The 26463-nt window shown below is 58.7% G+C and overlaps 3 protein-coding genes across 13 annotated transcripts in view; 1 reads left to right on the plus strand and 2 right to left on the minus strand.

Annotated features, from left to right (window-relative positions):
• CCDC166 (coiled-coil domain containing 166) lies at positions 1 to 1645 on the minus strand. The gene is made up of 2 exons (XM_025870551.2): positions 1015 to 1645; positions 1 to 940 (listed from the first exon to the last, which is right to left on the minus strand). Exons 1-2 carry the CDS (start codon positions 1453 to 1455, stop codon positions 125 to 127), a joined length of 1257 nt encoding a protein of 418 aa, XP_025726336.1. The 5' UTR covers positions 1456 to 1645; the 3' UTR covers positions 1 to 124.
• On the plus strand, positions 1260 to 22376 carry MAPK15 (mitogen-activated protein kinase 15). Of its 8 annotated transcripts, none has more exons than XM_073893346.1 (14): positions 1260 to 1359; positions 2974 to 3083; positions 15651 to 15749; positions 15976 to 16005; positions 16968 to 17064; positions 17141 to 17304; positions 17520 to 17659; positions 18358 to 18415; positions 18812 to 18949; positions 19109 to 19214; positions 19342 to 19543; positions 19665 to 19798; positions 19876 to 20004; positions 22081 to 22376. In XM_073893346.1, exons 3-14 carry the CDS (start codon positions 15655 to 15657, stop codon positions 22360 to 22362), a joined length of 1575 nt encoding a protein of 524 aa, XP_073749447.1. In that variant the 5' UTR covers positions 1260 to 1359; positions 2974 to 3083; positions 15651 to 15654; the 3' UTR covers positions 22363 to 22376. The 8 variants fall into 8 exon arrangements, with proteins under 8 accessions (XP_073749447.1, XP_073749448.1, XP_073749449.1 ...); XM_073893347.1 differs by having other exon boundaries at positions 1266 to 1359; positions 2977 to 3083; XM_073893343.1 differs by lacking the exons at positions 1260 to 1359; positions 2974 to 3083 and adding exons at positions 14249 to 14404; positions 16116 to 16206 and having other exon boundaries at positions 16904 to 17064.
• Positions 22349 to 26463, minus strand: part of FAM83H (family with sequence similarity 83 member H) — a 9030-nt gene continuing 4915 nt past the window's right edge. For all 4 annotated transcript variants that reach the window (XM_025871264.2, XM_073893339.1, XM_073893338.1 and 1 more), the window contains one exon: positions 22349 to 26320. In XM_025871264.2, the coding sequence (XP_025727049.1) occupies positions 23485 to 26320 (2836 nt within the window). In that variant the 3' untranslated portion in view covers positions 22349 to 23484. The remainder of the gene's footprint in view (positions 26321 to 26463) is intronic.

A 26463-nucleotide genomic window follows, 5' to 3' on the forward strand; every position in this document is an offset into this window, starting at 1 on the left:
TCACACCTTTTATTAACACCGCATTTACCAAATACCTGAACACCACGGGCCCTCACCTCCACGCGCCCTCCGCCCCCGCACTCCGTCGATTTCGGCTCTCCTTGAGGCGGCTTCCGCTGCAGCGTCATTGTCCACGGTCTCCTTCGACTGGGGGACGGGAAGAGCTTGATCCCAGGACAGACTTAGCAGAGGGAGTGGTGTTCTGTGAGGCCCCGGGTAATGAGAACCGCGAAGAGACCTGGGAGCCTGGGCGCGACGGGGTCAAGGATGGGGCCCGGGAGCCCCGGTGGGGCAGGGTCAAGGACGGGACCCGGGAGCCCCGGCGGGACGGGGTCAAGGACGGGACCCGGGAGCCCGCGGGCGATAAGTGCTGGGATGGAACCCGTGAACCCGCCTTCGGAGCGGCCTGCGATGGGATCCTGGAGCCCACATGCGATGGGAGCAATGACCCGGAGCCCGCGCGCGACGGGGCCCGGGGAGCCACGCTCGATGGGGCTGTGGAGGGGGCGAAGGACCCGAGACGCGGGGCGGGCGGCTGCCACAGCGGCGGGCCGTCGGGGCCCCGGCGCAGCCAGCCATGCACACGCGCCAGGTCCCGCGTGTCCTCGTGCTCGCGCCGCAGCTGTTCACGCTGCTCCAGCAGCTGGCGCCGCGTGTCATGCAGCAGCTGAGCCCAGCGAAGGAGCCGCAGGAGCTCCTGCCGCAGGCGCCCGTTGTCAGCCTTGACGGCCTGCGTGTGCACGATGAGCGCGCGCGCCGCCTCCCGCTCCGCGCGTCGCGCCAGGGACTGCACACGCTGACGCGCCTCGCGCTCGAAGGCCGCCTTGTCCTCCAGGAAGCGCCTTTTCACGCGGTGCAGCAGCTGCGTGTGCTCCACGCGCATGTGCAGCAGCTCGCGCTCCAGCGCCCGGACCCGGGCCAATTGCTCCAGCTGCAGCTCCTGCGGCGGGGGCGCGGGTCAGCGCCGGGGCGCGGCGCGCCCCCACCCCGCCCGCCGGGCACGCGCTCACTAGCCTTGTACGGCTGCAGCTCCTGCACCTGCCGCGCCATCCGCGCCGCGCGCGCCTCCATCTCCAGCAGCTGCGCGCGCACTCCGTCCTCGCGCCCGCGGTACAGCGAGGCCAGCTCGGCCCGCTGCCAGTGGATCTGCGTCAGGTCCACGCGGTGCTGCTCGTCCAGTCGGACGATGGCTTGGGCGCAGCGCTGCGCGCGCGCGCTCACGTAGCTGGCATAGAGCCGGTTCTCCTCGCGCAAGCGCACCGCCTCGCGCTCCAGGAAGGCGTTCTCCTGCAGCACCTGGTCCACGCGCGCCTCGCAGGCGTCCAGCTGCTCCGAGAGCAGCCTATACTCGCGCTGCAGGTACTGCCCGCGCTCCGACAGCGGCGGCTCGGCGCCGTCTCCCGCCGCGCCCGGCCGGCGCCCCGCGCTGAGCCCGCGCTTCTTCTTGGGCACCATGGGCTGGGGCCTCGGGCGCCGGCACGCGTGAGGGCACTGCCCCCAGCCCGCTCCTCCAGCCTAGCCCTTCCCTTCCCCCGGCCCGAATATCCTAGCAGGGTGGGACGCGTCCCCAGGCCAAGAGGTTGGGGGAGGCAGAATCAGGGGTGTGGGGGGTCAGGCAGCGGTCAGGGTGTCATCTCCAACCTTTACTCTTGGGCTCTTTCCGGACCTTGGCCGTCCGTCGGGGTGTGCCCACCTTTAGTAACGTTGGCATTCAGCTTGCACGGTCTCCGTGGAGACAGAACTCAGTCGCCCTCCCCCACTGGCACCCCGTCGTCCCGGCAACGGCCGACTCCCCTCCGGGCATTTCCTTCCAGTCCCTCGCCCCGAAGTCGGTGCGCGACGGCCTGCGTGTGCGCCCTGCAGAGGTCCGACTCCGGACCGGCAGGATTTTGGCTTCCGGAGGAGGACGCTGCTCCCGAATCTAACAGAGCCAGCGGTGGTCAGAGCAGCCCCCACGCTCCACGTGCCAGACTTGGGCCCTTCGCCGTCTGTCCCCGAGTGGACTCTCGCCCCGCCCCGTCTCCCCCATGTGCGGAGAGGGTTCCCCACGCTCCTCGCCTCCCGCCGCGGGCAAGCCCCCCCCCCCCCCCCCCCCCCCCGCTGAGAAAGTTTTCGGCTCTCTGGGGATCCTGGTTTTCCTGGAATCGCTTCTTGATACTTTACACTCCTTCTGGGGCCCCCCCCCCGAGGGAGTTAGGTTTCCTGGGAAGATCGTGTCCATTCGGATGACATCGGTTGTCCACTGTTTCTCTCTTTGGAATTTCTTCTGTGGGTTCCTAAGCCCACACGTGCGCACCTGTTCAACTCATCCCACTGACCGGCCCTTGGTCAGCTTCCCTTCCTAGCTGGCCGGGATGGCTGGAGAGGAAGGGATCCACCCGGGATTTTGCTGTTGCCCTTTTTGCTGTGACATTGTGGAAAACAACACCATAAATCCTTCATTTAATTCAGTCTCGACTAGGGATGTGAGCGGTGCTAACAGCACCTAGCAGGCCTGGCCTCCCACCCTGTTAGATGCCCCCCCAAGGAGGTGCCTCTGTATCCCCTTTGACCTGCAACTTAAATCTACAACTGTTTTGGTCCTGTATATAGTTCATCTCCTGTACAGGTCTGTCCACGTTTGCTGTAGCGTGGACAGATTTGAGAATTGTCCACTGGCGAGTTTGTGAGGTGCATGCCCTCAGGAAACCCACATCTGTAGGAAGGCTTGTGTGCGAAGCCATCTTAGGAGGCTGGTTCCAGAGCTGTGATAAGTCACTCATCTCTCTGGACTTGCTCTATAGCTGGCTGCAGCTGCATGGAACATGGGGCAGAGCCTCTTCAAATTTATAAATAAGAATTAAATGACATACACTCAAGACAATGGAGAATCTCCATTTGGTGTTAAAATTTGAAGAAATGTTGCTTCATAAACTTAAACAGCATCTGAATGTTGGCCTTAAATGATAGTTTTTTGTCTTTTGCTTTTTTGAGGAGGCTCCTCACCCAGCATGGAGCCCAGTGTGGGGCCTGAATTCACGACCCTGAGATCAAGACCTGAGCCGGGATAAAGAGTGGGAAGCTTAACGGACTGAGCCAGCCAGGTGCCCCTCTATGTTTTTTGTTTTTAATCTGAAATTGGTGCCTAACTTCTTACAGAAACTTGTGAAAAGACCAAGTAGAATCTGGGAACATCGCGCGCCACGTAGTGGGGGCTCCACAGAGCCCAGTGAGAATATTTGCTGCTTCTCTCCAGGGCCTGGCCTTTCCAACCGGGGGCTCTCTGCTTCCAGGACAGACTGCTGCGCTCTCCACCTGGCCACCCTCAACACCTGGCAGGGGCCGCCGTGCCCGTTTGCCAGATTGCTAGTCGGGCTGCCAGAGGCGGAGGGCCCCTCCCAAGCCGCCCCTGCCCCTCCCGGGCTCCAGCGGCGCACACTGCCGTCCTGGGAGGACAGGAGGATCTGGCTGGCCTCCGCCTTTTAATTTCTGGTGCGAGGTGAGGGACTCAACCGGCAGAGGTTTTTAAGTCGTCCGGGCCTCCCGGATTTCTTGGTGCTTTGTCTTCGCTTTCTGGCTCACAGATGCCTCCTCCCAGGAGAGGTCTGGCAAGCGCTTTGTTCTCCTCTGCCTCCAGTTTTCTTCCCAGTTCTGCAGTCTCGGCGGAATGGTTCGGAGAGCTGCGTGGGAAGCCCCCGCTCCGCGCCCAGCCCTCGCGCAGCCGGGGCTTGGCCAGACTGCACCCCAGCCCCGCGGGTCCCCAGCCTGGGTCGCGCCCTCACCACCTTCGAGCCCCGCCCCGCGCAGCCCTGGCTTGGCTCCTTCCCGGCCCCTCCCCACCCGCGCCATCCACTCCCCCTGCGCCTCTGCCCCCCACTCGAGTCGTGGCCTCAGTGTGCTGGGCTTCGCCGCAGACCGGTTCGGATCAGGGGAAGGCGGGGACCCTGTTTTCCCTGCTTCCTAGCGCAGGCCTCCGGGCGCAAGGGTGATTCCAGGAGCAGCCCCTCTCCCCGGAAGAGGAGAGTGCATGGCCTTGGGGCCGGCTGACATGCACCCCCAGGGGCCTTTCATGTATTGGGGAAGAGGTGTCTCTCTTGTCCACCGGGTACCGCCGCTGCCCACAGAGACAGAACTAACCTCCGAGAGCTCAGATTCAAAGCTAGGGCTTACCTCTGACATTTCTCCCCACACTTGGGGTTCCTGTCCCCCCCCCACTGTGGATAGAGTGGTGGTCTTTGTCCCTCCAGGCTCAGACTGGGGAGGGTCTGGGGTGAGGGGTCACTCACCTCCTGGTGGGAACTCTGAACTGGAAAGACGCTAGGAGGAAGGGGGTGAGCAGTCTGCTCATCTTCTGCCAAGGCTGCCCCCTCCCCCACTCCTGTGTGGTCAGGTACTCTCCCAGCTCTCTGCTGGGAGCTTGCCATGGAACCCCAAGGCAGGTTCTTGGGTAGCTGCTCATACTACTCCTCAGGCTACTTAGTACCCACCACACATCCCCCCACATCCCCCACCCCCTAGGTCAGGCTTCTCAAGGTTCCCACTCTCTGACCCCTGTCTTGCTTGCCTTCCCTCCTCAGCTCCTGAGACTTGGGGTGAGCCCCCTCCCTCAGGAGTAGCCGGTGGGGCTGGGCTATGCCTGAGGTGAGCACTTCCAGGGGCCTCTGCTCCCATTTCACAGATGGAGAAACCGAGACACAGGGTGACTTGTCCAAGGACCCCTGGAAGCACTGGGGCTGTGACTTGGACATCGCTGGGCTCGTCCCACAGTGCAGACTACCTCTTGGCAAGTCTTTGCCCTTCTCTGCACTGTGCCCTGACACAAGGGGCAGGGCCAGCCTCCTTTTATGGAGCCCCACCCCACAGCAGCCTGAGACCAGCACATGGCTAGTGCCCACGACCCTTCTCCCTGCTAAGGCCAACTGGACCTGGAGAATTGGTAGGTTCAGGGGATACCAAAGACCTGATCTTGAAGCTCAGCCCTGGGCAGGAGCCAGATACTGAGCAGTGGGCAGAGGCAGGGTCCCTGGGGAGTCTGGTGGTAGGGATGCCCCAGCCTAGTACCTCGTCCCTTGATTGGAAGGACAGCGCTGATGGTGATCACCACGGCCAAGGGGACAATGGGCAGGAATGTGAGCAAAGTCCAGGAGAGTCTGTCTATCCAGTGTGTCCTCCGGCTGGGGTCAAGCCCTGGAGGGCCCAGGCCTGGCTGTTCTCTGGGCCCTGGGTGGGACCCAAATCTGTCCCCTTGCCTATATCCTAATTTGGGTACTGCCTGCAGACCTCCCCCCTCACCACCCCGCCCCCGGCCCACATCCCCAGACCAGGGAGCTGGCTCTGGGTTGGGCAGGCCGGCCAGGACCCTTCCTCAAGGGCCTCCCCTTCACAGCCAGGTACCTTGGAACCTGTGCCAGACCCACACCAGGTTCACGGTCAGCCCCAGGTGGAATGCCCGGGTCCAGGCCACGATGTGCGTCAGCTCCCACAGCCACGGCTGCCCCTGCAGGAAGCGCTCTGCCCTCCCTGATACATGGTGCAGTGGGGGCCCTGAGCCCTGCCACGGCTTCTCAGGAGCAAAGACAGGCAGAGCCAGCGGGAGCCCCTGGGTGTGTGCATGGAACACACGAAGGCCAGGTGGGGCTCCATGGTGATGCTGCGGTGGTGACCCAAGGCTCTGGCCTGCTCTGGGTCAGCAGGGTCGCAGCTTCAGGGCAGGCCTTGCTGGAGCCCAGGGCCTGTGGGCTTGGCTCCCTACTCCTCCCTGGAGGGGGTCGAGCCAGGAAAGCTCAGGCTTGGGGTGTGGCCCAGGTCAGCCTGCATGCCGCCCTCTCCAGGGATGCTCACCTACCTCTGTTTGTGAAGAAGAGGATGACAAACAGAAGGATGCCCAGTGTTCAGAGTCCCCCGCAGGTCCCGAGGGTGATGCCCACGCCCACCTCTGCAGGCTGGCTCAGAGATGCCCCTGAGAGACAACTATGAGGGGGAGCCCAGCCAGGGGCACGCCTCCTCCAGGACCCTCATGACCTCAGACATGGCCACATCTACACCCCCAGCGTGCCTTCCTGGAGTGACCAGGAGTACCTGAGTCCACGGCCCACGTCGGCAGCAGGAGAGAGGAAAGGACGACTTTAGAGGTCCAGGAGCTGGAGGAGTGTACCAGGTCCTTCCTGCAGGGTGGAGAGGCTGTGCCGGAGACAGGGCTGGGCAGCAGCGACACAGTGGTGCTTGTACTCAGACACTGAGGGTGGGGGTGGCGCCACAGGCCTGGACTGTGACAGTCTGCAGGCTGGGAGGTGGGGACTCTGAGTTACAAGGAAGCTGGTGATGGATGAAGCAGGAGGTTCTGACCATACTGTTTCAACCCGGGGCTTTGATCTGCCGCGCCCTCCCTGCCTGCTGACTGTGGGTCTTCTGGACAATGCCTCCCTAAACTGCCATGTATCAGCTAAAAATTAAATACACAGTCCACTTTTTAGCTAATGCATAATAAATACCCCAGTCGATGATGTGCTCAAAACAAGGCTGGGGGTTACAACTGCATGCAACAAAATTTATTGTTGGCTATTGGACAGGGTACGGTTGGACTGCGTAGACATAGGGCCCCGAGAGAAAACACATAATAGCAGCTTTAAAAACAACTAATGGATGAATCAAATGCCCATTGAAAAATTGCCTTGATAATTAAATGTCATGAAGTCCACTTTGCAGAATTCTTTCTTGCTGAAGTTCACTGATACTGGTATAATTTTGCTTAGGGGCTACATTCTTAGTGGCAGAGTGGCAGGGTCAAAACCTCCTCTAGCTTGGCGTTCGTGAGGGAAGGCAAGAAAAAGGGGCCGGCCTGCCCACTGTTCCATGGGTGCTCTAGCTGCCTACTGTCCTCAGCAGCTGCATGGGACTGCTCCACACTCTCCTGGGAAGAGGCTCTTGCTGACAGAGCTCACTAAGGATCCTGCTGCCCCTCTCCTGACCCATCAGTGGGTCCAAGTCTCATCTCCTGCAGCCTGGCCAGCCAGCTACCTCCCTCCGTCTCCACCCACGTGCCTTCTGTCCTCTTTGCCCTGTAGTGGACATACTGCTGTTCAGTCTGTATATTCATTCTTGAGTATGTTTGGGGAATGCTCCCACTCATTCAGTAGATTTGCCATTTCAGCTAGTTTATCAGATTGATTGATGTGAGGTTGTTCATAATACACTCGTTATCTTTTTAATGTTTCAAGAATCTGTAGGAACGTACTGCCTTTCATTCCTGACATTGGTAATTTCTCTCTGAGTTTTAATCAGTCTACTTAGATTTTATTTATTCAAAGGATCAGCTTTTCATTTTTAAATTTTTTTAATTTTTTTTAAAAGATTTTATTTATTTGAGAGGGAGAGCATAGCAGGGGGAAGGTCAGAGGGAGAGGGAGAAGCAGACTCTCCAATGGTCATGATCGAGGAGCCCGACATGGGGCTTGATTGTAGGACCCCGGGATCATGACCTGAGCCGAAGTCAGATGCTTAACCAACTGAGCCACCCAGGCGCCCCAAGAGTCAGCTTTTAATTGTATTGTTTTTTCTCCTGCGTGTACACTTTCCATTTCGATGATTCTTACTCTTGCCTTTACTTCATTCTTTCTACCTACTGTGGGTTTAATTTTGTCTTCTTTCTCTAGCATTTTAAGGTGAAAACTGAAATCTTGTCTTTTTTTTAAGAATTATTTTTTTAGGGCACCTGGGTGGCTCAGTTGGTTAAGCGACTGCCTTCAGCTCAGGTCATGATCCTGGAGTCCCGGGATCGAGTCCCGCATCGGGCTCCCTGCTCAGCGGGGAGTCTGCTTCTCCCTCTGACCCTCTTCCCTCTCGTGCTCTATATCTCTCATTCTCTCTCTCTCAAATAAATAAAATAAAATCTTTGAATTTTTTTTAAAGATTTTATTTGTTTATTTGACAGAGAGAGACACAGCGAGAGAGGGAACACAAGCAGAGGGAGTGGGAGAGGGAGAAGCAGGCTTCCTGCGGAGCAGGGAACCTGAAGCGGGGCTCGATCCCAGGACCCTGGGACCACAATCCAAGCCAAAGGCAGACGCCCAACGACTGAGCCATCCAGGCGCCCCTGAAATCTTGTCTTTTCTAATATAAACATTTACAGCTATAATTTTCCTTCTAAGTACTGCTTTGGCTGCGTCCTGCACATTCCCACATCATGTTTCCATTACCTTCCAGCTCAAAATTGTTTCTGATTTCCCTTGTAATTTCTTCTTTGACCCACTGTTTATTTATATGTGTTGTTTAATCTCCAGATCTTTGGGGATATTTTCCAAATATCTTTCTAATATTTAATTCTAATTCAATTCTGTGGGATCCGAGAACATACTTTGTGTTATTTCAGTCCTTTAAAATTTGTTGATCTTTGTTTTATGGTACTTAAAATATGGTTTATCTTGGTGACTTTCTTTTTTTTAAGATTTTATTTATTCATTTGAGAGAGTGACAGAGCACAAGCAGGGGGAGGGGCAGAGGGAGGAGAAGCCGACTCCCCAGTGAGCTGGGAGCCTTACATGGAGCTCCATCCCAGGACCCTGGGACCATGACCTGAGCCGAAGGCAGGCGCCCAACGACGGAGCCCCCCAGGCGCCCCTGTATTTACGTTGTTATGTGTAGTCACGTATTCACTGGTCTCCTGGTCTCTTTTGTCTTGTAATCTGAAACTTGATACACATGAAACAGTAACTCCCCGCTCTCCCTTCCCCACAGCCCCTGTTAATCACTATTCTACTTTACGTTTCTATGAATTTGACTTTTTTAGATATCCATACAAGAAGCACACAGTATGTGTCTTTTTGTGATTGGTTTATTCCACTCAGCATACTGGTCGTGTTCATCCATGTTGTAGCATGTAACAAGATTTCCTTCCTTTTTGAGGATGAATAATATTCCATTGTATGTACCACATTTTGTTTATCCATCCACCCACCAATGGACGTTTGGGTTATCTCTACCTCTTGGTTATTGTGAATATCTCTTTGAGATCCTGCTTTCAATTCTTTTTTGATATATACCAAGAAGTGGGATTGCTGAATCATATGGTGATTCTAATATTTTTTTAGGAACTACCATACTGTTTTCCATATTGGCTATACCATTTTACAATCCCACCAAAAGGGTCCCAGGGTTCCAGTTTTTCCACATCCTCACCAACACTTTTTCTTTTCCTGTTTCTGTTTGTTGGTTTGGTTTAGTTTGGTTTTTTGTTTGTTTGTTTGTTTTTGGAGTTTTCTTGCCTTCCTACATGGGCATGAGGTGGTCTCTCATTATGGTTGTGATTAGATCTGAGATAGACTTTTGATCATGTCATTGAGATACCAGGTCTAGCTAGGGCAGTCAACTATCAGTGAAGTTTACCAGATGAGAAAAATGTGTTTTATATTCAGCCACCATATCCCATTTCCAGGATTCTTTTTTTTTTTTTATGTCAACCCAGATTTTCATCCAGAATCATTTTTCTTCATCCAAGTAAACTTTCATTAATATTTTTGTAGTTCAGAGATACCTGGATGGCTCAGTCGGTTAAGCGTCTGCCTTCGGCTCGGGTCATGGTCCCAGGGTCCTGGGATCGAGTCCCGCATCAGGCTCCCTGCTCAGTGGGGGGCCTGCTTCTCCCTCTGCCTCTGCCATTCTCTCTCTCTCTCTCTCTCTGACAAGTAAGTAAAATCTTTAAAAAATATATTTTTTGTAGTTCAGGTCTATAGGTGTTACGTACTCTTAGCTTTTGTTTGTCTGAAAAGGTATTGTGTTTTTGGAAGGATATTTTCTCTGAGTATATAACTCTAGATTGGCAGTGTTTTTGTTTTGATTTGTATATTTTTGTTTTTGTTTTTAGCGCATTAATGATGTCCTTGCTTTGTCCTCTGGCTTGAAATTGTTTTCTGACAAGAATTTTGTGGTTATAGTTATTTTTGTTCCTCTGTTTGTAAGGTTTTTTTGGATAGTTTTAATATTTTTTATCACTTTTTCAGCAGTTTAGTTATTATGTGCTCATTCTGACTTCCTTTGTGTTTTTCCTACTTAGGTTTCATTTAAACTCCTGGATTTGTGAGTGTATTACCTTTCCTTCAAATTTGCAAAAATTTCAGCCATTACTCTCTCAAATATACTTCCTGTATCACTCTTTTGTTGATACTGTCTCCTAGGTTCTTTAATTTAATTTTTTTCCCTGTTTCAATTTGGATAGTCCTATTGCTGTATTTTCAAGTTCACTGACATCTCTTCTGATGTTAAGTCCATCCAAAGAGTTTTAACTTCAGATAATTTATTTTTCAGCTCTAGAAATACCACTGGGTTATTTTTTTTTATAACTTGTCATATTCGTGTTTTTCTTTAAATCCATGCGCATACTTATAACAGCTGTTTCTTCAAGTCATTGCCAAATCCATCATCTTTGTCAGTTATGGGTATAGTTCTATCAACTGATTTGTTTCCTGGATATGGGTCATGTGTTCCTGCTTCCTCACAAACCTTGTAACTTTTTTATTGAGGTGAAATTCACATAAAATTAACTACATTAAAGTATACCTCTTAGTGGCATTTGGTACATTCACAGTGTTATGTAGCCACTGTCTCTATCAAGTTACAAAACATTTGCATCACCCTAAAGGGAGCCCTGTTTCCCTCGACTCTTGGAAGCTGCCAGTCCGTTCTCTGTCTCTGTGGACACCTATTGTGAATGTTTCATATAAGTGGAATTGTGTATGTGATCTTTTTTTTTTTCTAAGATTTTATTTATTTATTTGACAGAGAGAGATAGCACGAGAGCAGGAACACAAGCAGGGGGAGTGGGAGAGGGAGAAGCAGGCTTCCCGCGGAGCAGGGAGCCCGATGCGGGGCTCGATCCCAGGACCCTGGGACCATGACCTGAGCCGAAGGCAGACGCTTAACGCCTGAGCCACCCAGGCGCCCCGTGTATGTGATCTTTGGTATGTGACCTCTTTCGCCTAGCACAGTGTCTCTGAGGCTCACCATGTTGTAATATGTAGTGGCTGAATTATATTCTACTGTATGGATAGACCACATTTTGTTGATCCATTCATCAATCGGTGGACATTTGGGTTGTTTCCACTTTTTGGCTTTTGTGAATGTTAAGAACGCTTGTATGCAAGTATTTGTTTGAATACCTGTTTTCTATTCTTTTGGGTAAATACCAGAAGTGGAATTGCTGGATTGTATGCTAATTCTATGTTTAACTTTTTGAGGAACTGCCAGCTGTTTTCCGCAGCAGCTGCACCATTTTACACGCCGCCCAGCAGTCAATGAGAGTTCCTACTCCTCTCCATCCTTGTGAAGACTTGGTGGTGGTGGTGGTGGTGGTGATTGCAGTCACCCTCGTGAGGGTGGAGTAGTATCTGTAGAGGCTGTGTTTAGGCCACAGGTTTGAGCACTGGAAACCGGAGTGAGGTAACAGGGCCCGCGATGACCACGGGGCTGAATGCAAACAGGCTCATTAGGCGACCTACCTCACAATAGCCATAGGCCCTAGCTGACCAACGGGCCACTGACAACCAGGCACAGGTACCAAAAAGGGAAAATTCCATATGTTTCTATACCTTCTCACTCCCCTCCAATAAATACAGCCCCCCCGACTCTCCCACCCGCCTCCTGGCAGACAGTCTCTCTCCTTGCTGTCCTGCCTGCTGCTCCCTTGTGGCGTAGTCAGTACACTTCTATCTCCTTTGTTCTGTCTCTGATAAGTTCTTTCCCTGCCCACACTGCCCGCCTCCACCTGACCCGTTCACCTCCCAGTATCTCATGTATCTTTGAGTGCATTTCCCTGATGATTAATGATGTTGTGCATCTTTTCGTGTGCTGTTGACCATTTGTGTATCTTCTTTGGAGCTACATCTATTCAAATTCTTTGCCCATATTTTTAATTGGGTAAATCTAGTAACTTTTTTTTTTTAAGTAGGCTCCACACCCAGTGTGGAGCCCAGTACAGAGCTTGGACTCACGACCCTGAGATCAAGACCTGAGCTGAAATCAAGAGTTGGAAGCTTAACCTGCTGAGCCACCCAGGCGCCCGAAATCTAGTAACTTTTTATTACATTCTGGATCCTGGGTATTTTGAATGTTATGTTATTGAGTGTTGTTTTGTTGGTGTTTCCCTTTAAAGAATGTTGAAGGTTTTTGGCCTGCAGTTAGGCTATATTTGTAGCATCTTGTTCCTTTTAAGGTTTGTTCTCCACACACACGATGGGTGTGGAATAGGTTTTAGTCTAGAGCTAGCTTAGTCACTTTATTGAGATGTGACATGTCTGGGGTCTCTCCTGAATGCCTTGGTGTCCACTTAGCTGCTTGGCACTTAGTGACCTCCCTACCAACGTGAAATCTGGAAACTGTTCAGCAACACCACCAACCCTCCGCGCCTCACCCCCACCCCGCCACCGAGTCGTTCTTTCCATGGACTCGATGCCAGCAGGCTGGGTCTGAGGAACCAGGGGGTCCTGCAGGACCAGCCAAGATGGTCCTTGGCTTCATGGAGGATAGAAATCAAACATGAGCCAGCAGGAAGTGAGAGCAGAGATTACTGAAGATAGACAGCAGATACAAACAGCATCTGGGAGACTCAGGAAGGAAAGGAGCGTGAGTCTAGTCTTCGGGGAAGGGGATTTTTATTGAGGATGGTGGTCTGGTATACTCGTCCCCTCAGGCATCCAGGAACTGATCAGAACAAGATGAGAGCTCAGGTGGTGTTCCTGGGAGCCAGGAGGCCTCGGCAGGGAGGTGTTGAGCACTGGTGGTCTGGAACGTGCATGTGATGACTTGTCTGGTCATGCCCACCTGGTCCTTCCTTAGATGCTGTCTGTTCTAGAGGAATCACCGACTCCTTGTCCCTTACAAGGAGGACATGCACCACTTGTATTCTGAGGCCTGTGTGAAGTGGGGGTGCAGGCCCTAGCAAGAGTCCAAGCAGGAAATGGAGCAAAAAAGCAGATTTTTATGGAGTCCTTGAGTCTCCCCGTCTCAGACCGGTGGAAGTTTTCCCTCATCCCTCCCTGACGCGGGGCTGGTACTGAACTCAAGAGGTTGTTTGTTCCTGGTTTCCCAAGATTGCAGTCCTGCACTGCTTGTTGTCCAATTTACAGAAAGTTGTTTTGCATACTTTGTCCAGTTTTCCAGCTGTTTACTGGGGGAGGGCATATTGTCCAGCCCTGGATACTCTCTGGGGACCAGAAGACCAGTCTCTCCCACCTTGCTTCTCTCCCTTGCTTATTCTCCACGCCTCCAGTTTTATATGGAGATGCAACCATGTATTTACAGTGTACGATTTAAACAACCTAGACATAAGTATACACCCTAGAAAGCTTCGCCACAACTGAACATTTCTATTACCTCTGAAAGTTCCAATGCCTCTCTCCCTCTGGTCCGCCCCGGGGGGCCATCCCTGAACTGCTAGATAGCATTTTCTGCAGTTTTATATAAATGGGTTCATACAGTGAACTCTTTTGAGGGGGGTCTGACTTATTTAGCCAGCATAAAGATTTTGAGATCTATCCATGTGGTGTGTTCCTGGGGTTTCTTTCCTTTTTTGCTGAGCAACGTGCCATTGCACGCCTCGGCCACATTTTGTTTATCCATTCCTCTGTGTCAAACGTTGCAGCAACGTTTGAGTCGTTTCCAGTTTGGGGCTCCGAGAAACAAAGCTGCTATGAACAGCCATGTATGATTCTGTGTGTGGACCTATGTTTTCATTTTGCCTGGGTCACGGTAAATTTATGTTGGAGAAACTGCCAAAACTGTTTTCCGAAGAGGGTGTGGCATTCTACACTCCCACCAAGCGTGTGCAAACTCGCCTCCTCCGGCCGGCCCTGGGCTGTCGGCGGGACGCCCCCGCCCCGAGAGCCCGCCCCCGAGCTCCCCCTTGCCCTAACCCTAACCCTCAGCACCCTACAGCCCTGGCGCTTCCCCGAGCAGGGGACGGCGCGGCCCCCGCCCCAGACCGCTCGGTGGTTGGTCGGGGATGGGGGGCGGTCTGCGAGCACCGCCCTAACCGCCAGCACCACATCGGCGGAGCTGGGAGGCGGTGGAAAGGGCACCCCGGCCGAGGGCGCCCCGCGGACGCACGCCGCGCGCCTGCAGCCTGGCTTCGGGGACCCGGGGCGCTGCGTGGGCGCTGCCGGGGGCTGGGTAGGCGGGGCGGGGCCAGGAGCTGGGGGGGCGGGGGCGCTCCCGGGGGCGAGGCGGCGGGGTGTGGCTTGGGCCGCACACCCCGCCCCACACCTGCGACGCGCAGGCGCAAGGGAGGGGGCCTCGTCTCCAAGGCAACTGGGTTCAACAGTTCCAGCCCTGCCCGCGTCTGGAGGTCTACCGGCGCCCACCCGCCGGCATGTGCGCTGCGGAGGTGGACCGCCACGTAGCCCAGCGATACCTGCTCAAGCGGCGGCTGGGGAAGGGGGTGAGCCTGGCCACTGCAGGGCGGGGGCAGGTCCAGTGGGAGGTCTGTTCTCTCCGACACTGCCTGGGGTCCTGGGCTCGCGACCACTTTCCTCCACGGACTGGAGGGTGGCCTTGGGCAAGACACCGAGCCCCTCGGGCTTCAGTTTCTTGTAACAGGGCTCTAAAAGTGCCCTACTCCAAGGGGGCCCATCGCCTGGTTCTGGGCCCACAGGGGTCTCAGGCCGGTGGGACCCTGGACAAATCCCCTCCCCAGTCCCCCGCTGCCCAGCGTCCCCTGCTCCCAGCTACCTCTTCTGGTGCCCATAGGACACTCTAAGGAGGCCAGGCCCACCCACTCCGGTCGCTGAGGGCGATGGGTGGATCCCAAGCCTGGCCCAGGAAGGGCCTGAGTGGGTAAATGGTCCTGGAGTGAGAGCCAGAGCCTTGTGTGAGCAAACGTGCATTTGTGTTTGTGTGCGAGAGCATGTGGGATTATGTGTAAGAGTGTATGTGAAGGTGTGTGACTGTGTGGGTGTGTAACGGGGGAGGAAAGAAGGAATGTTCCAAACAGTGCAGACAGCAAGTGCAAAGGCCCTGAGGCAAGGACCTGCTGGCTGTGGGGAAAAAGCAGAGTTGGTGTGAACTGGATAGGAGTGGCTGGGGGGGGGGGGGGCTCTGATCACCTGCGGCCTTGGGAAACTGCAAGAGCTTCTACTGGGCATGACACAGAGGGTGATAGCAGCCTTTGGTGCCACAAGACTCACCCTGCCTGTTCTGTAGAAGATGGACAGTGGTGTGGGCTAGGGAGACCAGCTAAAAGGTTAGTGTAGTGATTCCAGACAGGAGATGTGGGAGAGGCACGAGGCTCAGACCAGGCACAGCAGCAGAGATGGTAGCAAGTGGTGGGATTCTGATGAACTCTGAATGTGGAGCCAACAGGATTTGCTAATAGGCTGGAGGGAGGATGGGAAAGAGGGGAGAGGTGCCCAGAACAGGCTTCATCTCCCACCCAGAATCTTCCATCTGTGACCTTATCTCCTCCTGGGGCCTTGCTTCCCATCACCCTCCTCTGGAAGACACCGGGGTCCTGGGCAGCAAGATGAGCAGCCTGCAGCTGCAGGGACCTCGCCCAGAGCTACAGCCCCTCACCACACCCGCATTCCTTCCCAGGAGCCAGAGCAGGGAGGAGGAGCAGTCTGGTGGGCAGGGGAGGGCTGGGCAGGAGTCTGGCCCTGTGCCCCGCAAGCTAACCAGCCTTCTCACAGGCCTATGGCATCGTGTGGAAGGCAGTGGACAGGAGGACTGGCGAGGTCGTGGCCATCAAGAAGATCTTCGATGCCTTTAGAGATAAGACGGATGCCCAGGTACGTGAGTGGAGAAGACAAGGGCAGGGGTGTGGGGGTGACTCCCTGCTGCCTAGTAGCTAGCTCCGGTGTTATTTTGGTTTCTGTCATTGCTCAGAGCGCCAGTTGCTCTGTGACCCCATGGTCCAGTGGGTGTGGGTGACGAGCATCAATCCCTATAGATCCTTTCAAGAAGTGGGCTTCCTTCGTCCTCCATACCCACACTCATGTTTCTGTCTCATTCCAGAGAACGTTCCGGGAAATTATGCTGCTCCAGGTGAGTGGCCAGGGCCATCTGACCACCTCCCCAGGTGCAGTTTCTCCAAACAAGGGGGGATGCCCCGACCCTCGCCCCTCAAAGCACACAGCCCCTGGCTCTCTCCTTAGGAACTTGGGGACCATCCCAACATCATCCGCCTCCTGGATGTGATCCAGGCGGAGAATGACAGGGACATTTACCTGGTGTTTGAGTCTATGGGTGAGTGAGGCCTTGCTTAGTCCTGGTGTAGCACCCTCCAGTGGCCTGCCTCCCTTCGTACGCCCCTCTGCTGCTCGGGCCATCATGGCGGCCAGCCCTGAGCCAGGGCAGTTCCTCAGTGGGCAAGGACAAACAGCTGGTGTGCATCAGTGTCTGGGCCTGGCAGTGACCACCTTGAGCCCGCCTCCACAAGCCTCCTGCTTTCTCCACTGTTTGCAGCTGTATTTTCCTTTTTCTACCCATTTTATAAAACAAGGCAACAGGAAATGAAGTATTAAAAATAATCCCACAGGGGCGCCTGGGTGGCTCAGTCGGTGAAGCGTCTGCCTTCAGCTCAGGTCATGGTCCCAGGGTCCTGGGATCGAGCCCCGCATCGGGCTCCCGGCTCAGCGGGAAGCCTGCTTCTCTCTCTGCCTCTGTCCCTCCCCCTGCTACTGCTCTCTCCCTCGCTTGCTCATTCTCTCTCTCAAGTAAATAAATAAAATCTTTAAAAAATAAAAATAAAAATAATCCCACAGACTTTTATTGCTGTACCAACAAAGGCAGCAAGCAGGCCTGAGAAGCTTGCCAGAACCATTGGGAAGTGTGTGTGCCCAGGACAGGGTCCGGGACAGGGCTTTGAGGGTGGCCAGTGGGACCTGGGGACTGTGGCCATGGGAAGGGTCCAAAGTGGGACAGACCTGTGCACTCTGCCCAGGCCCCCAGGCTGACCCACATGCTCCCCTAGACACTGACCTGAACGCCGTCATCTGTAAGGGCAGGCTGCTGAAAGACATCCACAAGCGCTACATCATCTACCAGCTCCTACGGGCCACCAAGTTCATCCACTCAGGATGCGTCATCCACCGGGACCAGAAGGTGCCACCAGTTCTCCATTCGTGGGCCCTGTCCCCCCACTGTGCGCACCCACCCCTGACAGCCTCGTCTCCTGCAGCCTTCCAACATTCTCCTGGACTCCAGCTGCTTGGTGAAGCTCTGCGACTTTGGTCTTGCCCGCTCCCTCAGCGGCCTCCCTGAGGGGCCTGAGGGCCAGGCCCTGACAGATTACGTGGCCACACGCTGGTACCGGGCTCCTGAGGTGCTGCTGTCCTCAAGCTGGTAAGAGCATCATTCCCCCCACCCACCCCTGCAATCCTACCTTCACCTTCCCCTGCAGCACCCCCATATCCTCTTGCCCAGCGTTCTTGTGCCCCCACATGCATCCTCACTGGCTCCCTCCCAATACCCCAGACCCCGCCCCCTTGAATGTCTCTCCTCCTCCCTCCACCTCTGCCTCCAGGGTCCCCCCATGCCTCCACCCCTTCCTGCCCCAGGTACACCCCTGGGGTGGACATGTGGAGTCTGGGCTGCATCCTGGGGGAGATGCTTCGGGGGAGGCCCCTGTTCCCTGGCACATCCACACTGCACCAGCTGGAGCTGATCCTGGAGACCATCCCACCGCCGTCCAAGGAGGGTGAGTGTGTGTAGGGGCCTGCTGGGCATCAGGGAGTCTGAGGGTCAGCACACACAGCTGTGGGGGGACAGCATGGTACCGGCCAGGACTGGTGGGGAGGAGGCTGGGGACGGGAAGGGTCCAGAGCCTCAGGAAGACAAGAAAGGGCAGGCCCTATGCATGCTAGGCCCAGGGAGAAGCTAGGGGTCCTCGAGGGCCAAGCAGTGCCTGTGAGGGGCCCAGCTGGGTCAGGACAAGAGCTGAGGCTCGTGGGAGCAGGTCCAGCAGCTGTGCTGGGAGTGGGGCAGCAGAGGTTGGGGAAAGAGGCCTGCGGGTAGGTAGTCTAGGGAGTCCTTCCTCTTTTTTGGGGGAGGGAGCCGGGGCGGGGGGAGAGGGCCAGGTGGGGGGAGCCCTATTGTCTTCCCCAGGTGGAAGGGGTGGCTCTTCCATGGAGGTGGGAATGCCCAGACTGGAGTGCGTGTGCAGGAGTGGGAGTAGGAGTGTGCGAGGGCAGGCACGCGTGCAGGTGCACATACGTGTGCACACATAGCGTGAATCCAGGCATGCAAGCTGGGAGTCCTGCCAGACAGCCCAGCCCCTGCAGAGAGACGGGCACTCCACAGGGCAGGAGGAGACAACTGGCCCCAGACCTCCCTGAGCTGCCCCACTGGGCCAGGCCCTCCCCCATCACACAGCTCCTTCTGTCCACCCACCTGCAGACCTCCTGGCTCTTGGCTCAAGCTACAGTGCCTCTATCCTGCCCTGCCTGGGGTCCCGGTGAGTGGGGCTGCTTAGGAGCTTGGCTCTGGCGTACTTCTGGTCAACTTGCTGGCCAGTCTGTCAGCCCAGACCTGGGCCCTGGTCTTCCCATGGCGATCCCTAACCCAGCAGTTTGGTTACACTAAAAATGAGGAATCTCCAGCGTCACCCAGCATGGCCTGAGGCGTGGGGAGGCCCACAGGAAGGGAGCAGGGCACGCAGAGGAAGGGACCGGAAGCAAGGCAGGGAGGGGTCTCGCCCCAGGCTGCCTGAGGGTTGCATGGGGAGGGGAGATGCACCGAGACAGTTAAGTGGTGCTGGGCGGAGGGTGAGGGTTGGAAGCAGAGCTGCCGCAGATACGGATGTGAGGAGGGACCCCGACCTGGAGAGGGGACAATACGCAGGCACCCGCAGGCCACGGCAGACGCTGGACACCCTCCTGCCGCCAGACACACCCCCGGAGGCGTTGGATCTCCTCAGGGGACTCCTGGTATTTAGCCCGGAGAAGCGGCTTAGCGCAGCCCAGGCACTGCAGCACCCCTACGTGCAGAGGTAGGGGCGGGGAAGAGGGCAGCATCCTGACCAGCTCCTCCCGGGCTGGGGCTGGGTGTCGGGTCGCGGATCTGGGCTCGGTCGGAGAGGCCCAAGAGGCCCGCTTGACGGCAGCGCGCATCTCGCTTCTCCCACACCCGCCTCGCTGGCTCCCCGCAGGTTCCACTGCCCGGCTCGTGAGTGGACACTGGATTCGGCTGTGCGGCTCCCGGTGCTCGAAGGAGTTCAGCTCTCAGCCCCCGAGTATCGCAGCCGCGTCTATCAGGTGCTCTGGCCGCGACCACCACCGTCCCCCAACCACGCTCACCCTCAAGGCCGTCCCCTGCCTCAGCGACCCCCAAAACCCTTCACACCCACGCCGTGCTCCTCTGCGCGCCCCTCCCTTCCCGCAGATGATCCTGGAGCGCAGGGGCAACAGCAGCATCCCCAGAGAGAAGGGCCTGGGGGGCACACCCGCGGGGGCAGAGCCCAGTGCCCCCCGGCCCCAGGCGCACCTGCTCAACCCCAGAGCCGTCCCTCAGCTGCCCCAGGGCTCCCCCACGCAGAACCCCGGACGCAGACGTCAGAGCAGCCCGCGTCACCAGTCCGCGCACGGTGTGTGATCTGACGGCCGCCCCGCGCGGAGCACGGCCCCTGCCCCTCCTGGGTGGAGCCACCAAGCGTCCGCCGCGCGCGACTAACCCCAACCCCGGGGATTGATCTTCCGACCCCACAGACATTGCCTGCGGAGCCAAGAACCTTCCGCGGCGGAACTCGGCCCCCCTGCTCCAGCCTCCGCCCCCAGGAGGTCCCGGGAGAGGGGAGAGGCCCCCTGGGGCGACGGCGGAGGCCCCCTCGGCACCCTCGTGGGTAGGTCGGCCCGGGAGGGTCCCTCTCACTCCTTTCCGAGGGCCCCTGCAGTGACCCCGTGACGCGCCCCTTCCCAGGTGAAGCCCAGCGGGAAGGGGGCGGCGCCCTCCCTGGCCTCGCAGGCCGCCGCCCAGGTGGCCATCCAGGCCCTGATCCGGAGCGACTGGAGTCCGGGCCGTGGGGTGAGGGCGACCGGCGCGCGACGGGTGAGCTCGCTCGGATCCCCCGCCCTCCGCTCCCTTGCCGTCCTTCCCGCCCCCTCGGCCGCTGGGTTCGCCTGGGTCAGGGCCCTCCCCTTCCTCTGGTCCCGCCCCTTATGCGACCCCTCGACCGTGCAGGTCCCTCGCGGGCTTCCCGCGGATGCCCGGCCCGAGTTCCGGCCGGGCCGGAGGATGTTCAGCGCCTCGGCCTCGCAGGGAGCCCAGGGCGCTGCGAGGGCTGCGCTCGGGGGCTACTCTCAGGCCTACGGTACCGTCTGCCACTCGGCGCTGGGCCGCCTGCCCCTGCTCCCCGGGCCACGCGCCTAAGCCGCCCTACCAGCCTTCAACCCAACTCTTCTGCTCAGCCCCGGCCCCTCGCCCAGTCCCCGCCCCTCTCCCAGCCCCGGATTTGCCCCCAAGTCCCCCATGCTCCCCACCCCCCTCTTAGCCACCGCTTGCCCTTTTGCCTGGCCATATTCTTGAGATCCAGGGAGCCTGTCCAGGCCTCTGGGGGAGTAGATGAGGTTCCCACCCGTCCCCAGTCACTTACTCCAATAAAGTCTTGTCCATCCCCACCCAGCCTACCTGCCTGTCTTCTATCCTCAGTGAGGTGCTCCCTCTGAGGCCACACCACCCCTTGCCTGGAGTCCACCCCCTTCGGAGGACCCCCATGTCTAGTACAGAGCCCATGAGAAGCTGCGAGGACACCTGCTGTCCCTGGGTGGATCCTGTCTGCCTGGAGGCTCTCCACTGCTCTCCCTGGAGGCTCACAGTGCCTGTGACTGGCCTGGGGGGCTCCTCAGGACCAGCTTCCCCTCCTCTCTCCACAAATGCTCTGGGGCCTGCCTGGTGTCAGAACACTATCAGAGGGACAAGGCTACCCCAGGGTGCTCTGGGAGGGGGGGGCAGGGACTTGTGCACCTGCTGCCTCAGTGCAAGCCATCACCTGAGGGCATTTGTGACCCTGAGCCAGAGTTAATGTGGAAGAGAGGACAGGGCAGTGCCCCAGGGTACAGCCCCTGACTGTGATCCTTGTGCTCTGGGCCACCAACAGTGACTGGCAGCTGGTCTGTCCTGGCGGGGGGTGGGTCCAGGGGGGGTGGGAGCTGAAGAGTTCCAAGGGGCCCCTTGGGCACCCGTCTCATTGTTCCAGGTCTGCCTTGCACCACACCTGACCCCAGGCAGGGGCTGGAACACACAGGCCACTTCCCAACTGCCCAGCTGGGGCTCACAATCTAAAGGATGTGGCCTGTGCTGTGTTGGAGGCTGGGCTGCCAGGAGCAAGACCTCTGCTCACCTGTAAAAGCTGCAGGCTGCTAGGGAGAGCCACAGGTGGGAAGGGCAGGGAGAGCTGGGCAGAGGGTGGGCCCAGACCAGGTGGTTGCAAGAGATGGAGAAAGCACAAGAGGACTTGGGAGAAGGCCCAGCAAGGAGGCAAGAGTAAATGCCCCAGTTCTGGCCTGCAGGTGAGCGAGTCAGGAGACCAGGCTGCCCAGGGGGTAGTCGGTTGAGTTCTTAGAGCCTGAAGCATAGCCCCCAGGTGATGGATGAGGATGGCGCATGAGGCAGTGGGAAGGAATGCCACAGCCCAGAGAGCAGGTGGGGCCCCAGGAAGCCCAGCCCTGCAAACACGGGGTGGCTGGAGGGGCTGAGGGATCCTGACACCTGGGCACTGGTGTCTGGGGGCGGGGGGCGGGGCCTGGGAAGTGTCTGCTGGGCTTGGTGGTCAGGAGCCCCCAGGGAGCGCCAGTGGGGGTGTGCCTAGGTGGAGGGCTGGCGGAATTGAAGAGTGGGAGTAGTGGATGAAAGCATTTGCCTGTGAAGGGGAGCGGGTCATGGGAAGGTGAGGTGGAGTCTCCAGGGTTAGATGTGGCTACAGGTGTTGGCAGTACAGATGTGGGGGGGTGTTAATGGGCCCCACAGGGATGGGTGGTGCTGTCCAGAGGGAAATTGAGTTCCCAAGACTCACATTTGCAATATACTGGGTGATTAATACATATATTTAGGAATGTGTTGGAATATTTTGTTGTTTTATTGTTAACACCAAAATGTGCAGAATCACATTTGAGATGTGTTATTCAGCACGACGTGGAGGATGCAGACAGGAGGCTGCACGGGCTCCCCCTTAGCAACGGGCCGCGCCAAGCACACGAGAGCAAACAGGTCAGCAAGCACATCAAGGCCAAGGAACACTCCAGCGCATCTGGCTTCTCAGTGACCTTTTTTCCACCTGAACCAAAGTATCCCCCAGCCTCCCCGCCCTCCCTTCTCCAGCTGTCTGGAGTCAGAACTGCTGCCTTTGCTCAGTGGCCTTGTTCCTTAAATCCTTTCCCAGTCTGCGTGATTTCGATTTCTTTTTCTTAAAAAAAAAAAAAAAAGGTTGCAGAAATACTAAGTTCACGATGCTAGCACTTACAGTGGGGGACTTCCTAAGCATTTCGTGTTAAAATGTGTTATTCCAAATCAAAGTCACTCCCCAGAGGTGAAAAAGATACAGGAAAGGTAGGTGGGGAAACTCTTGATTTTGCAGGTTGGTGACAAAGAGGGAAAGATCCAGACCAGGGTGGAGTCGGGGTCTGCTGAGCACCTGAAGGGCCAGGACCCGTGGAGCAATGGGCTGGGGCTCAGGCACCACCACACCAGAGCCCTGCCCTCACCTGTTCAAGTACAAGCATTCCAGGGCAGGGCCAAGGCCCAGCATCCATGGAGACCTGGCTTTATTGTGCTGCACACCCCGGCGCTCTCACCCCTTGCGGGGGGCTGGGGTGCTGGCTGCAGCCCTGCAGGAAGAGTGGCCAGGTCGGTCTCCGTTCCCCTGGCAGGACAGTCAACCAGCTCTGCCTCCCCACCGTGAAAGGGTGGGCTGCTGAAGAGGGTGCCAGGACGCAGAGAGGGAGGCAGTGAGGAGGAATGCAAGCAGGGCAGGAAGGGAGCCCTGAGCCAGCGGGGGTGGAGGGGGAGACACCGGCCGGCCCGGGGGAGAGGCTGGAGCTGCCAAGGAGGCAGGCACGAGGCAGCTGTGAGGAAGCTGTAGAACCAGGAGGCAGTGAGCAGAGGGGAACCCTGAGACATGGAAGCCCTGAGATGTGGAACCCCCAAAGATGGGGGCCTGAGGCACAGAGATGGGCCCCCCAAAAGGTGGGGGCCTAAGGCACAAAAAGATGGGGCCCTGAGGTGAATGAAGGTCTAAAGGGGACCTGAAGCCCAGAGAGATGGTGGAGGCAGATGCGTAGGAAGGGGAGCCTCAGGGCCCAGGGGCAGAGATGGAGCTGGAGGAATAAGGCGTGGGGCAGTGAGGGGCTAGCGCCCCAGCGGGGAGGGGCCAGGGCAAAAGGCAGGCCAGCTACTGGGTGAGCTCCAGGCGCAGCCGAGCTCTGACGGTGCTCAGCCGCTTCCACGCCGCCTTGAGGGGAGGAGTGCCAGGTGCTCTGCCTGGTGGCTGGCAGCGAGGCGGGTGCCTGGTCCGGGGCTGGGGGGCCAGGAGGCTCACTTCCTTTTGAAAGTACCCAGGATCCTGGGCATGAACTTGCCCACCTTGCTGTCCCTGGTGTCGTCCTCTGCTGTGCCCTCCCCTGCCCCCGGGCCTCCGGCCTCTTCCTTTTTGCAGAAGACCTCAAACCGGCTGTAGACGCGCTTCTCCTTGCGCATGCTCTCCATGCGGAGCAGCAGCCGGTCGCGGTCCTCGGCGCTGGCAGGCAGGGTGCGGCTCAGCCTTCCCTGGGCCCCCAGGCTGTCCGAGCGGAAGATGGCAGAGCATTTGTCCTTGTCGGACATGTCAGGGGCCAGGCCGCCAGCAGCTGGTGAGCGGCCTAGTTCAGGACTGCTGTGAGCCAGGCCCGGGGCCGGGGCGGGGACCCCGCGGTGTTTCTGGCCGTGGGCGCTGATCTGCTCCAGAATGGCTTTCGTGTCATCCCGCAGGTTGCTGCTGTACAAGGCGTTGGCCGTGGTGGAGCCCATGCGCGCCCGCGGGCCCCGCTCGTCTCCAGTGGCAGCCTCAGTGCTCTCAGCCCTGCCCAGCGACGGCCGCCGGGGGCTCTCGGGCTGCCCGTTCTCCTGCGGCGCTGGGAAGCCACCCTCTTCCTCTGTGCGCCGCTCAGCCTTGGGGCTCAGCAGCTGGCGGAGACGCAGAGAGCCCTTGCGCAAGACTTCCATGGGGCCGCCAGCCGTCTCCTCTGCGGCCCCAGTCTTGGGAGACTCCTCGGAGAAGGGAAGGGTGAGGCTGCCCCTGCGCTCCGGCACAGGGGGGACGGGGCTGCCCCTGCGCTCCGGCACAGCGGGGACGGGGCTGCCCCTGCGCTCCGGCACAGGGGGGACGGGGCTGCCCCTGCGCTCCGGCACAGCGGGGACGGGGCTGCCCCTGCGCTCCGGCACAGCGGGGACCGGGCTGCCCCTGCGCTCCGGCACAGCGGGGACCGGGCTGCCCCTGCGCTCGGGATAGGCCGCGGTGGGGCTCCCTTTCGGCTCAGGGTGAGGTGCCTGGCGAGGCCCAGGCCCCTCCAGCGGGGGACTGACCCGCCCTTGTGGGGAGGCGGAGCGACCCTGGGCAGAGAGAAAGCGAGAGGGCAGCCGGTCGGTGCCGCTCCGGCCCAGCGTGTCTAGCAGCTGGGTGGCAGTAAGCGTGGCTGCTCCCGGCTGCCTCTCAGCCTCCTGGTGCAGCCGCTGTGCGAAGGAGTCGCGCAGGTCCAGCAGGCAACTCTCGAGGCTGCGGCGCTCGCTTCCCGCCCCACCCGGCGCCACCGCCTCCTCCCGCCACGCCTGGGACACAACAGCCTTGCTATGGCTGGCGACTGTGACTGGGGCCCCCGCCCCTCCGGCATCACGCGCCGGGCCCTTGTATTTCTCCAGGAGCTCGGCCACCTTGGTGGAAGTGGCGGAGCGCATGGCCTCGCCACCGGAGCCCAGCATCTCGCTGACCGCCTGCTCCTTGTGCAGCAGCTGCGCCTTCTCGGTAGTGGCCGCCATGGCCCCACCGGCGCCCTCGGCCTGCGAAGCGCTGAAGATCAGGGAGGAGCGCAGGCGCGAGCTGCGCTGGATCAGCGGGTTCAAGCGCGAGCGGAAGGAGTCCTGCTTGGCCAGACCTGCCTCCTCCAGGCCCTCCCGCTCTGGGCTGTCGCCACCACCGCCGCCGGAGCAGGACACCAGGCCCTTGGCCGGGAAGGGCGCACGGGAGGCTGAGGGGAGCAGGTCCCCGGGGACCATTCGGCCACCGGACACCAGAACGTCGTCTTCATAGGCCTCAGCCTCCATGGGTGCCAGCAGGCCCTCCTCGCCCGCGTCCTCGCCATGGCAACCACTCAGGTAGGACGCCAAGCGCCAGTGCCGCAGCCCGGCCCGCCCCTCGGGTCCGCCCCTGCGCTCCTGCTCTGCGTCGGGCGCGGCGTCTGGGCCCTGCCTTGCCACTGCCTGGCACGGGAAGCGCTGGCCCAGGTTGGGGCGTGGGGCTCCGCTGGGTTCCAGGCCGCGGGGCCCGGGCCCCGAGGCGGGGTCTGAGCCGTGGCGCACCTCGCGCGACGCGCTGGACGGCACGTAATCCAGCCGCTGGTGTCCGTCAGGGCCGAGCTCAGGGAAGCGTGGCCCGGGCCCCAGGGCGAAGTCGTCGTGCTCGGCGAAGCCGGGGCGGCCAGCGCGCAGCTTCTCAAACAGGCCCTGCGGCCGCGCCGGCGCGAGCTGTGGGTCCCATTGGTAATGCTGCTGGTAGAGCTGGTCACGGTGGAAGTGACTGGTCTGGAAGCGGAAGTCGTCACCGTGGCTGAGGAACGCCTGCCGCGACACCTGCCGCGCAGCCGCAAAGTTCTCCACCGCGCCGGTGCCGTCGGCGGCCGCGTAGCTGTGCCGCTTGAAGGTGTCCATCTCCAGATGCCGGGCCTGAAAGAAGCCCCGCGGGCCCGCGAGCTCTCCCCCTAGTCCTGCCTCCGCGTCCAGCCGCCGCGATAGCGGCCGCAGTCCCGCGTGCGGCTCCAGGGCTCCCGCGGGCATCCGCGCTGGCTCCTCCCGGCGGAAGGCCGACAAGAAGTGCCGGTCGGGGTCGAGGAAGGAGGGGAAACCCAGGCCCTCTTCCCGAGGCGGTGGGAACAGGAGGTGCGCTCGTTTGGGGAAGGAGAAAGGGGTAGGCGCCCCGGTCACCTGGCCGCCCACAAGCGGCCCGGCTCCCGCGTATGGAGCCAGGGCGTAAGCATCCATGCGGGCCAGTGCCCCGGCTGAGGGTACCAGAGGCTCGGACTGCGCGAACAGGATGCGGAACTCCTCATCGAAGCTGGAGACCAGCTCGCCCTGGAACACGTGCGCCAGGCTTCGGTGGATCTTCTCGAAGGACCACATGAAGCTGCGGGTGGGGCGAGGGTCAAGATCAGAGTCAAGGAGAGGGGCGGAGTCAGCGTCGGAGGAGGGGGCGGGGCTGAGCAGCAGCGGGCACCGCGGAAGGCCACCTGTGGTTCTGAAGTGTCAAATCTGCAAGGACGGGGGGGG

The sequence above is a fragment of the Callorhinus ursinus genome, unplaced genomic scaffold, assembly GCF_003265705.2.
Source record: "Callorhinus ursinus isolate GAN/ISIS: 27379988/994484 unplaced genomic scaffold, GSC_fseal_2.0 scaffold5, whole genome shotgun sequence".
NCBI lineage: Eukaryota > Metazoa > Chordata > Mammalia > Carnivora > Otariidae > Callorhinus > Callorhinus ursinus.